This window comes from Arachis stenosperma, chromosome 4, assembly GCF_014773155.1.
Source record: "Arachis stenosperma cultivar V10309 chromosome 4, arast.V10309.gnm1.PFL2, whole genome shotgun sequence".
NCBI lineage: Eukaryota > Viridiplantae > Streptophyta > Magnoliopsida > Fabales > Fabaceae > Arachis > Arachis stenosperma.
The window spans coordinates 141,565,783-141,577,912 of NC_080380.1; the positions used below are offsets into that span (position 1 = coordinate 141,565,783).

The 12,130-nt window shown below is 30.7% G+C and overlaps 2 protein-coding genes across 25 annotated transcripts; both read left to right on the plus strand.

The window, feature by feature from the left end:
• The first annotated feature begins 764 nt into the window (after positions 1 to 764).
• On the plus strand, positions 765 to 3,780 carry LOC130976602 (transcription factor NAI1-like). Its single transcript, XM_057901509.1, has 4 exons — positions 765 to 817; positions 960 to 1,469; positions 2,452 to 2,853; positions 3,542 to 3,780. Exons 1-4 carry the CDS (start codon positions 779 to 781, stop codon positions 3,632 to 3,634), a joined length of 1,044 nt encoding a protein of 347 aa, XP_057757492.1. The 5' UTR covers positions 765 to 778; the 3' UTR covers positions 3,635 to 3,780.
• Positions 3,781 to 4,260: 480 nt separating this feature from the next.
• On the plus strand, positions 4,261 to 9,112 carry LOC130976132 (uncharacterized). 24 transcript variants are annotated; one of them, XR_009084609.1, is made up of 12 exons: positions 4,261 to 4,795; positions 4,971 to 5,081; positions 5,421 to 5,578; positions 5,688 to 5,913; positions 6,027 to 6,077; positions 6,329 to 6,379; positions 6,485 to 6,550; positions 6,667 to 6,747; positions 7,040 to 7,400; positions 7,509 to 7,586; positions 7,970 to 8,692; positions 8,841 to 9,112. XR_009084609.1 is itself a non-coding variant. In XM_057900899.1 (5 exons), the coding sequence occupies exons 1-4, from the start codon at positions 7,056 to 7,058 to the stop codon at positions 8,682 to 8,684; spliced, it is 510 nt and encodes a 169-aa protein (XP_057756882.1). In that variant the 5' UTR covers positions 7,040 to 7,055; the 3' UTR covers positions 8,685 to 8,692; positions 8,841 to 9,112. The 24 variants fall into 24 exon arrangements, 1 of the variants encoding a protein (XP_057756882.1); XR_009084614.1 differs by having other exon boundaries at positions 7,311 to 7,400; XR_009084616.1 differs by lacking the exon at positions 6,667 to 6,747 and having other exon boundaries at positions 7,040 to 7,137; positions 7,311 to 7,400.
• Positions 9,113 to 12,130: the final 3,018 nt, after the last annotated feature.

Consider the following 12,130-nt stretch of genomic DNA (forward strand, 5'->3'; position numbering starts at 1 on the left):
TACGTATACAAAATTTTTTTAATAATTAATTATTGGATGATTTTTTTATTATGGATCTTACTAACACGGGTCTTAAATGCACATTTTAATTAAGAACACTAAATAAATATGTTATTAAAAACATTTAAAAAATATTTTAACTGTTAATTGGGTATCCAAAAAATTTAGTCGCTGATAAAAAAGTTTTTAAAAGATATTATCAATATCGCCCTTAAATAATTTGAAAATAAGATAAAAAGAATCAATAAATATCATATTTTTTTAACCAAAAAGCTTTTATATTTCGTAAACAGCTTATCTAATTGAACTAAATTTTTATGGTAATATTTAAATAAATATTTAAAATATGCAAAAAGAAAAACAGAACAAAATTTGATCTTTAAATTTTATTTTATTTTTTAAAATTCATTTGATAAAATATAATCAAATTTTAAAAATAAATTTTTTTATTTTTTTAACAATAATTACAAAAATTTACATCAAAATTTGATCTCTACGATTATTATTTAAAATATATATCTAATATCTAATTCTTTTTATCGTATTTTTTAATTTTTCAAAAGCTTATTTATTGTTAGCATGATTTTGGTAGTTTCTTCCCTTTTTTTATTATTTCTAATTAAATACGACAAACAAATAAAAAAATTCTATTATTATACTCTTGAAATATGCGATACAATTTAACTAAATATTTTTATTATTTCTCAAACCTCCAATGGAAATTAGATTTCTCTATATAAGTTTCATTGGGCACATTAATTTCATCAACAACTGCAGAATGGAGAATTTATTCAAGAGTTGGATTTCTCGACATCTGGTATTTTATCACTCTCATATGATCATATCTTATATCATCATATACCTTTAATTATCATCATTAGCTAGCATACATCATCAGTTATCTTAATGAACAAATTATTGTATGTCCTTTAATTTGTATATATATATTTTTTATCCAGGGAATGGAAGAAGAAGAAGAAGAAAATGATGATACGATCATCATGAACAACTACTCAATGAATGAAGAGCAAGAGTTCCTAATGAAAATCTTTAATGGCCGACCAGATTTCTCATCACCAGAAAGTAGCGAACATCATTATTATTCTTCCCCCAATAATAATAACAATAATAGTTATAATAATAATGATCCTAATAATTGTGACACAAGCCCCAATAACAATAATAGTAGTGTATCATTTGAAGACACAAGAGTGCAAAAAAGTAAAAGCTCCAATTCTAGTTCTTCTACCTATCTATTATCATTTGAGCCTAATTCATTTAAAGGAAGAAGTAGAGGTGATGATGGGTTTGAATTATTTGAAGCAAGTATGAATAAAAATGATGAAGGTGGAACAACAAAAAAGCGCAAAGGAAAGACAGTAGATCACATCATAGCTGAGAGGAAAAGGAGGCAAGACCTAACAAGAAGCATCATCCAACTTTCAGCCACTATACCTGGCTTGAAGAAGGTTAGTGTTCTTCATTATTATTTCATTTTTTTCTTTTAATTAATTAATTACAAACTTATTATTTTCAAGACATGTCAATTTATTAAGATTATTATTTTCCGTATATTATATTTTTGTTAGGGCAATCAAAAAATTACATATGCACAAAAAATCAGTTACAATAAGTATTTATGTATATTTTTATATATTAATTTACATATTCTTTTAATTAAATAATTATTACTAGAATAATCAAATTTAATAATGTTGTAGAATATTCAAATCTACAATAGACTAATAATCAAATTTTATTTATAATAATATAATAAAAGAATTTTATAAGATGTCAAAATAGCTAATACTTGATAATTAACAGCTAATTTTGATATACATGGAGTATAATTATATAGGACAATAATATATAATATATAATATATAATTATACTCATTCTTTCTCTAACTCAGAGTATTATATAGCATTTTTTTTGTTATACATTTTAAATTTGTTATTTAAAGTGTTCGATCATCTTAAAAATTACAAAAAAATATATATTTTTATAATAATGATAACAGTGATAATGTGTTTTTATCTGTAGTCATATTATTATTAAATTCTTTTTGTAATGGCGAGTACCAAATTATGAGATAAAATTTAATTTGATATTTGATAATAGGACTAATGTGGTTGAGGATTATAAAACTCAAGGACCAAATATAAATACAAGACAAAAGTTTGATGATATTCTTATTTAGAATATCTTCCCCCATCACACACTATGATAATAATAAAAAGCGTTTAAGGTATATGATAGATTTATTATTAGTAAAAAAATTTGAATATTTTTATTTAATAAATACAAAATAAATATATTAAAAAATTAAATTTTTTTTATATTTTTAATAAAAAATTGTTAGTTTATAAACTTAACATGAATTTTTAGGATACAAAATACATAAACTCTAATAAAAAATTTGATAATTAATAAAGTTTGGTTATGATTAGATGGACAAGGCTCATATAATTCGGGAATCTCTAAGTTACATAAAAGTTCTTCAAGATCGAGTGAAAGAGTTGGAGAACCAAATCAAAGATAGAAGAGTAGATTCAGCAATATTCATAGGAAGATCTCAAGACTCATTATCAACAGATAAAAGCACAATCAGCTGTGAAATAACATCAGATAACAACAATGGTGGTGGTGTTTTCAATGAATCATCACTTGAGATTGAAGCAAAAGTCATGGAAAAAGAAGTTCTCATTAGAATCCAATGTGAGAAGCAAAAAAACAATATAATAATGCTCAAAATACATGCCTTTCTTGACAAGCTTCATCTCTCTATAGCAAGTAACAGTGTGATACCATTTGGGACTTCTACTCTCGTAATAATTACCATTGTTGCTGAGGTATGAAATTAAATAGCACAATTTTCTATCTTATTTATGTTACTATAATTGAGTACATAATATTGAAAAAAATTTAAACATTCCAAAAATACCGATATTCTAATTATTTTAATCGTTGGTTTCAATCGTAAAATTTATATATATTTATATAATTGGAATTAAATACTAAAATAAGTAGAATACTGCTATTATTAGAATACCTAAAATATTTTTTATAATATTATCTATATTTTATTTTGGAGAAGTGATTAGTGGTATCATATGTTTTTTCTTTAATAAATTGTTTACATTTTGAATTTTTTTTTATGTTGTAGAATAAAAAGGTTGAAAATAGATTTTTATTTTTAAAATATTTGACTATTTTCAAAATTTATCTAAACATAAAAATATATATAGACTTAAATATTTACAATACCAAGTTACCAACACTATTTATTGTCTATAACTAGCATAATTATTGTCCCCCAATTCCACTTGTTTCTATCTCTTTCATTATTTTAATTCAATTTTCTTTTGTCTCTGTTATATTATGATGATTGGTTTATTCGGAGAATTTTATATTTAAATTTGTACCCTTTTTCAGGATTCTCTTTCATTACTACAAATGGTGTTTTCCTCATCAAAAGCTTAAATGCAAAATTAATTAATACATAAATTCCAAATTCTAAAAGTATTAGGTATGATGCAGATGGATAATGGTGGCAAATTCAGCATGACAATGGAAGAACTAGTGAAAAGCCTGAGAGAAGATTTGATGGAGACAGACAATAATGCATGGTAGTGACCTGTGATAGTGCATTAAATTAAATAAAAAATTCAGTGGTGTTGTTTGTCATTAGAGAGAAAGAATAAAAATTCAGTCGTGTTGTTTTGTTTATTTAAATGTAAGCTTGTATCTAGCTATCAATAAACTTTTTTTTTTTTTTAAATGTAAAGTAACATTCTAAAAGTCTTTTTATTTTAAAATAAGCATTATAAAAAGTTTTGGTGGGAGATCTCTAATATATATCTTCTTTAGGATTAATCCGATTCTTAATAATAAAATCCGGTGATCGAAACGATTAACTTAAATGAAAAAAAAAAGGACACTACTAGAAAATTAGTTATTACAGACGGATACTTCTGACGGATTTTATCCCACTGAAATACAGACGGAATTTCAGAAAAATTTTTTTGTCGGAAAACAAAAAAATATATATATTAGCATAAATTACAGACGGAAAAGAGAATCTGTCTATAATTCCGTCAGAAAAATTATTTTTTTTTCCGTGAAATGGTTACAGACGGATTTTCCGTCTGTAATTAAGAAGACAAGATGCGCGTTTTATTAAATTATTACAGACGAAAAATCCGTTTGTAATTTAAATGAAATCTATCGGAAACATTGAAAACCCTAGTTTACCAAATTCACACCATTGATTACTCGCCATTCACACCATTGATCACTCGCCGTTCACTCCATTCACTTGCCATTCACTTCGCCCTGCACCCCGCCGCCCACAGCCACCGCAATCTCTGCCGCCACTGCAGCCACGCAGCCCCCGCATCAGCCCTCGCAGCTCCCCGCAACCCCCACAGCCTCGCAGCCCCTCAGCGGTGCAGCCACCGCAGCCCCTACACAGACACAGCCTCCACCGCCACCGTAGAAGATCCGTTGAAGATGTGACAGCCTCCATCACTTTTTCACGTTTTCTTTGGATTACTCCCTGCCTTCTCTCTCCGTTGAAGATGTGACATCCTCCGCTGTCGCCGCCGCCGCGGCTCGCGTAGCATGAACTCTCTCCGTCGCCCTCATCGCGTTTGTTCCCTTCGTTGCCATCGTCGTACGAGCTCTCTCCGCCGTGCTCTGGTCTTACGAGCTCCTTCCGCGCCGCTCTCGTCACTGCTTCTTCTCTCCTCGCCGGAGGTTTGTCATCATCTCTTTTCGTCGCCGTTAGTTTAGGTAGGCCTCCGCCTCCTTCTCGTCCATATCCCTAACCCCTTCCATTGTGATTCTATATATTATGATTTCATTATCCCTAGCCCTAGCCCTGTCCCTTCCCTGTCACGATTATGAATCTAGGTTTTCATTCTTTTTTTTTATTATTCATTGTTTTGATTCTCATGCATTTCTTCAGGAGAAGGTTACGAACCCGTACAAATCCAGAGGAAGAAGAGGATCCTGAAGCAGAGGTTGAAGGTTCCACCAGCTTTGAACCAGTTCACCAAGACCCTTGACAAGAACCTAGGTGCGTAAATAATTATCTCCATTTTGTTTCATTTGCCTTGTTTTATGTTTGTGTAATGCTTCAAGTGTAGTAATATTTTCCTCTTATTTATTTAGAATTTTTTTTATGTTAATCATAGCTTTTATTGGATACCTTGTTATTTAGAAAATTGTTGTTTCATGAATTGGACAAGGCCTTGTAATTATTCTGACTTACTGCTTTGCATAATTATTGTGTCTTATCTGTTTACATCTTAAAACATTAGATTTTGTGAGCATGATTACTTTTGCTTAATTCACTATCAATTCTTCTATTCCTTCTAAGAGAACTGAATTGAGATATTGCATTATCTTGCTGCAGGCAGGAGGTCTTGTTTTTAGATAATGAGATTGCCTTCAATGAGGCTATCATTGAAGAAAGAGAGCAAGACATTCAAGAAATTTAGCAGCAAATTGGTGACGTAAATGAAATTTTTAAAGATCTTGCTGTGCTTGTGCATGAACAGGGAGCTATGATTGGTAACTTTCACCTCTATTCTAATTGAGTACATCTCTGTCTTAATCCCAAGTTTTTTATTTGTCCAGAACTTCTCATCTGATCTGATGCCAAGAATTTATATTTTTTTAGATGATATTGGGTCCAACATTGAGCAGTCTCATGCAGCAACTGCACAAGCAAGATCGCAACTTGCTAAAGCTTCAAAAACTCAAAGATCAAATTCTTCTTTGGTAATATACATTGTGTAATATTTGCTTTAAGATTTCACCTCTCACGTGTTGTTTTAGATGTTGGGTGTGGGAGCCGTGCTTCCTTGTTCTTCTTCTTCTTCTTCTGAGCTCAACCCTGCAATTCGGTCAGCTACTGACCAAACTATATCTTATCTGATTCTCTTTCATGGTTTTAGACTTGTTGGGCCTTTCTTAAACATAGGTTTCTTTGTTGTTTCATGTTTGCTTATGTTGATAGGTCAGAGGTTTCATTTTATGTTGGTCTTGCCTCCTTCCTCATCCAGACAAGGTACTAAGATTGCTAAATTCTGATTATTTAGCATATAGCTCGGTATTCTATTTACTCTTCCAACTCCTTTGCTATCTCACTCTTTCACCATATAGCTCGGTATTCTACTTGCTGCTTCATTCATTATTCAGATCATTTCTTTTCCTTATTTAACTCTGTTTATTCAGCTTTTCATTTTTCGTTGTTTGAATATACATGCTTTATGGATTGAGATATATAAATTAACTCTTTTTTTATGTTGCTTGTTGTAGATTTTTCTTCTGCTGCAGTAGATTCTATTCATTCAGATTAACTACTAAAAGGTCTATACATGATTTTTTAAATCTTTGGGCTTGAGATTGCAGCTTATTCTTCAATGATTGACTGGGATATTTGTGCTTATCTATGGTTTTGTTGAGAGAAAGCAGTTTTCTGCTGACATCTCCTCCAAGTTAGGAAGTAGTTTCTCTATTGTTCCCTTTGTCATTGTGGTGGTAAGCATTCTGCCTTGTCTTTCTCTTATCTTAGTACATGGCTACTATACTGCTATAACATATTACTTTATTACATGTTCAAAAATCGGAATATATTTCATTTCTTTTGTTTTCAGTCTGTTTGCACCATTCTGACTATGATTGCTACCTTACCTGTTGCACAACTTTTCTTCTTTCACATCCTCCTTGTTGAAAAGGTAACTTGGCAGTTGCTTGCTACATCATTAATCTGGTTCAATGTGTTATTTCATTTGTAAAACATTAGGCATTAAGAGGAAAAAAGAAAGCAAAAAGAAAATGATGGAAGCTAATTGAAAAATATTCTGATATTTGTGTACCCTTTTATGAATCTTCTACAAGTTCATCTTTCTAGTAATTCTCATTAAGTGTACATTTTTGGTGCCAAATGTTATGGTTATTGCTGAGTTACTTAAGGAATTAGCACTTATGCCAAATGTCAACTGTTAGCTCACTTACTGGATTCAGCAGTGCGAGCTCCTTCACTATGTTCCAGCAGTGCGAGCTCCTTCAGTATGGGTTTTCATGTTACAGTCAACGAGGCTCTCTTGGCTGTTGCAGAGATTTGAGTTCAGTGTCCGTTACAATTACCGTTACCATGTCCTCTGATTCCATTCCTGAAAATGAAAACCTCATCCTTGTGCTGCTTATCTCTATTTTACCTTCCTTCCATTTTCATTTTTTGAAGCTCAAAACATGTTCCCTTTCTAATTCTCATTTCTCCCTCTCTGTTTATGTGCAGTTAGGGTGTGGATCAGTGTCAATTGATTTGTTGGCCACTGTTGCTGCTTATCCCAAACCTGATGAAAAAATCAAAAGCACTTCTTTCAAGGTTCATCCATATTCGCGGTTTAAGATAGGAAATTTTAATTATTTATTTATTTTCAGGGTTAAAGAACGCAACATTCTTTGGTATTAATTGTTTGCATTGTTTGTTTAGGTTGAAGGAGGTGGCAATGCAGCAAATGCTCTAACCTGTGCTGCTCGCTTGGGACTCAAGCCAAGGCTTATATCCAAGGTTCTTACCCCTTTTTTGTTAAATCTAACGCATATTCTATGATTCTTCGTATCCTATTAGTCTTGTATAAATGTTGATATTAATTTGATAACCTATTTTTTATGTAATAGTTATGAACCTGTTTGACACCCGATTATTATTAGGTTGCAGATGACACTCATGGCAGGGCCATAATAGATGAATTACAGGCTGATGGTGTTGATACATCTTTTATAGTGATAAACTAACTGTTTGCAATCTCCATGAAGCTTTTTGTTTCTGTGATCTTCAGTTTCTAGTCTTGCAGTTATCTGATTTGTTTCTAGTTGTTGGTCGGTAAATTACTCTTTATTATGCATGTGTAATTTATCTTATTGTGTTATCTACTTCTCTTTTATCTGCAGGTATCCGAGGAAGGGACTTCACCATTTACTTATATCATTGTGGACAGTCAAACGTAATGATCATTCTAACTGTTGTCAATCTTTATTGAAAATTTGACCTATATAGTACTCTCAATTCATTACTTACTCTCTTGATTGTTTTGACTCATTGTACTAATCCTATCTGCATATGGCTACACCATCTTTCTTTATTGAGTAATTTGGTTATCTGAATTTCAGAAGGAAAATAAGGGCATTGATTAGGTGGATCTAATTGAGAATCTAGTCAAAGTCCCGTGCTTGGATTTGCTCATAAAATAGTGGATTGTGTTGTATTTTTATTTTTCTTGAATAGAAAAATCAAAGTAAACAAAAGTTGCAAACCCTTTTTTGCCTATACTTCTCTTTTTATTTTTCTTGAATAGAAAAATCAAAGTAAACAAAAGTAAGCAGGTTAATACTGGAATTCTCTGTTCTATGATATTTGGCAAAGTTTTTCATGAGAAAAATGTCTTGATATGCCTTTCACTCGAAGGCAGAGTAGCTGAAAATCAGACAGGTTCATCTTTTATGAACTAAAAATCGAGTCAATGAGGCAATGATGCTCTTCATGAAATTGAGTTAGTCCTTGTTCTAGCTGTTAAATACTAACTGCTAAATCCTCTGTTAAATCTTGCTGATCAAATTATCTTTTTTGCAAAGCCTGGAGCAATTATTGGTCTCTCTGGAATCTTAAGTGAACAGGTAGTTTAAATGTTCAATTAATTCTCATTATCGATTTTCTTTATTCGGAATGCAACTATCTCTTTGCTGCCAAATGCATATTCTTGTTGGTGGAACTGCTTCGAATCACATTCTCCTTCTAAATTCATCTCCTTTGTTCCTTATGCAGGTGTCAAAAATATTCACTATTCTTAGAAGGCATAGAAGTGTCGAAAATGGATGACTGGGTCTGTGTGAGTGGCAGAAAAATAAATAATATAGAGTTGATGTATACTAAGAATTATAGTTGATGATCAACACATTTTGTTTATGTTTTGAATTATATTGAGTTGCTTGTTTATAGTACTTTTCTTTTAGTTTGATAATACGATGAATTTGTTTATTTTTTGAAATATTATAAATATTCGAATAAAAATTAGATAAAAATTTGTATTAAATTTATATTTATTTTGTATGAAAACAAGTTTATTTTGTAATTAGAAAAATAAAAAAATCTATTTTACCTTACTGATGGATTTACAGACGGATTTTCTGTCTGTAATTAGAGCGTGAGATGATTTTTCAAAGTTCAAATTACAGACGGAAAATCTGTCGAAAAATCCGTCTGTAATTACAGGCGGAAAATCCGTCTGAAAATCCCTCTGTAATTATAGACAGAAAATTTGTCGGAAAATCCGTCTCTAATTACAGACGAAAAATCCGTCTGAAAATCCGTCTGTAATTACAGACGGAAAATCCGTCGGAAAGTTCTTCGTCTTAGGGAAATGGAGGGAGAATTTACAGGGGAAAAATCTGTCGGTAACTGGTAAAAATTCGTCTGTAATTTTCCGACGGAAAAAAATCCGTCGGTAAATAATTTCCGACAGGACTTTTACAGAGGGACAAAATCTGTCAGTAATTTCGTCGGTAACCAAAAATCTGTATGTAATAAAGACTAAATCCGTCTATAAATTTGTCTGTATTAATCCATTTTCTAGTTGTGGAAACACAATCAGATCATCTTTAAATTCACGAAAAAAACACTATACGTCTGATTTTTATCTATATCACTCAAGTCATTTTCCTTCTGTGAATTTGAATTAATCATCGATGATTAAAAAAATTATCCTATACGTCTGATTTTTACCTATATCACTCAAGTCATTTTTTTTAGGCTAACCTTTTTATCGGTGATTAAAAAAAAAATTAATCATCGATAAAAAGGTTAGCCTAAGGCTAATAATAAGAATAGGCCGGCCTAGTTATTAATAATAATTAACCTATACTCCAAAGAAAATAATGTTAATGATGTGGAAATTAAGATTCTAGAACTTAGTTATTATTTTATATATCTCATTTGATTTGATCTTATGTTAACTTTCATTATCCCCTTGTTCTAAATTACGCTTAGGAGTAATTACTAGATTTTATTAAAAAAAATATTGCTTGATATATAAGCTTCATATCAATTGTGCTTGAATTGATGCAAATTAACTCAAGATTTTTGTTATCCTGTGTATATTTAAGATTGATGATGATAAATTTAAAATTGGATAAAATATCTTTTTTGTCCTGAAGTTTGATAAAAATTTTAAAAATATTCCTAAATTTTATTTTGTTTTAATTTTGTCCCAAAAATTTTTAATTTGCATCAAATATATCCTCGACAGTTAAATTTTCAAAAAATTTAAGACCAATCTAACAATAATGCATGAAAATTATGTTTGATTTACTTGTGTTGAAGGGTTGTTCTTATGAAATTGTTGAATCGGTCTTAAATTTTTTTAAAAATTAGCCATCAGGGATATATTTGATGCAAATTAAAAACTTTTGGGATAAAATTAAAACAAAATAAAACTTAGAAGTATTTTTAAAATTTCAAAGACAAAAAATATACTTTACCCTTTAAAATTTTACCGTGTTATTCTGTTATTGATAACTCAAATCTTGTTGATGTGTAAGACTCAAACTTTTTTTTATTGTAGTTAAAAATACAGAAATAAAATTTTTTTTTCTCAATCGTGTCCCATTTTTTTATTCACATTTACCGCACCATATTAAAGGTGCAATGAGAATAGCAAGAGAAGATGCACGATAGTAAATGTAGCAAAGAATAAAGAAAAAGAAGAATAGAAACTTGATTCACCATAATGGCAAAATTAGATGACATTTATATTACTACATTGTGTCATATATATATATATATATATATATATATATATATATATATATATATATATATATATATACTGTGAATAAGCTTAGCTAATTCAGCTTAAACTATTGAATCATATTATTACAATGTTTATCACTATTATAAATAGATATCACCTAACTGCCTAACTAGCTACCTACCCAAAAGGGAATGAACTAGTTAAAACTGTTAAAATTTTGTTCGAAACTTATATGTCAAGTAACACTTGCAAACACCAAACCTGATACTAATTTTGCAATCGAAAAGCTAAGTCAATTTTTAGACAAATCAACTACTCTGCATCTCAGGGTTACCATGCTCATAGGAGCTTGAGGTACATTAAATCAACACCAACAAAAAATTTTTTTTCCTTACTCAATCTAATTTGCGTGTTATAGATTTTATTAGTGACTCACTGTTTGTCCAGATTCGAAGAGGTCCATTACTGCATATTGCTTTGACATTGAAAGTTCAATTATCTCTTGGAAGAATAAGAAATAAATAACAACAGTATCATCATCATTAGCAGAGGCAAAATACAAAATTCTTGCATAAGCAACTCGTAAAGCTATTTGGATAAAAAAGATATTTAAAAAGATTTGATTGGATTACAGTGAATGATACAAACATAGCCAATAGCGAGACCCAAAAGGATAAAGAAAACGGGTTGGAGGAACCCAATAAGAAAGAAGGATGATCTAATCAGCAAGAGAGTGAGAAAATCACCTCTATAGATGAAAGACTATAGAGTGTAACTGTTGTGCGTCACAGATGATATTTAATTAGTGCTGACTCAGTTATTTACAATGGATTGGAAAAATGGGTTGTTAAAAGGGAATTGCTAGTGGATGAAAGATAACCATTGATAATGCTTATGAATTCTTAGTGCAGGGCTCCCTGTGTTTAGGGATGTTTTCACTGTTTCATTGCTTCTTACTCTCATACATTCTTCTTTCCTTTATTGATGTGATATTGTTTGTTGTGTAGTTACTTATTTAATTGGTACTTTTATTGAGAGTAGATTGGATCCATGGCAGATAAGACCTGTTTGAACAGACTAGAGGAACTCACCCTATCTAATAAACAGGAGATCACCACACTCAGTCTAAATGCTTTAGAAGGAGAATTTCATCTAGAAATTTTAAGGGTGAAAGGAATGTATAGCAATTAGCCACTGCTAATCTTGATCGATGGTGACAGTACCCACAATTCTATCAAAGGGTTAGTAGCTAAGAAACTGGACCTAAACCTCACCCCACCCCAATGCTTCAGGTAATGGTAGGCAA

Excerpts from the sequence above, each read along its gene's own strand:
- LOC130976602 (XM_057901509.1), top strand. The coding sequence starts at position 779 with ATGGAGAATTTATTCAAGAGTTGGATTTCTCGACATCTG. Across the intron at positions 1,470-2,451 it reads CTATACCTGGCTTGAAGAAG|ATGGACAAGGCTCATATAAT; the intron begins GTTAGTGTTCTT and ends GGTTATGATTAG. Across the intron at positions 2,854-3,541 it reads TAATTACCATTGTTGCTGAG|ATGGATAATGGTGGCAAATT; the intron begins GTATGAAATTAA and ends GGTATGATGCAG.
- LOC130976132 (XM_057900899.1), top strand. The coding sequence starts at position 7,056 with ATGTTCCAGCAGTGCGAGCTCCTTCAGTATGGGTTTTCATGTTACAGT. Across the intron at positions 7,401-7,508 it reads TCAAAAGCACTTCTTTCAAG|GTTGAAGGAGGTGGCAATGC; the intron begins GTTCATCCATAT and ends TTGTTTGTTTAG. Across the intron at positions 7,587-7,969 it reads AGCCAAGGCTTATATCCAAG|GTATCCGAGGAAGGGACTTC; the intron begins GTTCTTACCCCT and ends TTTTATCTGCAG.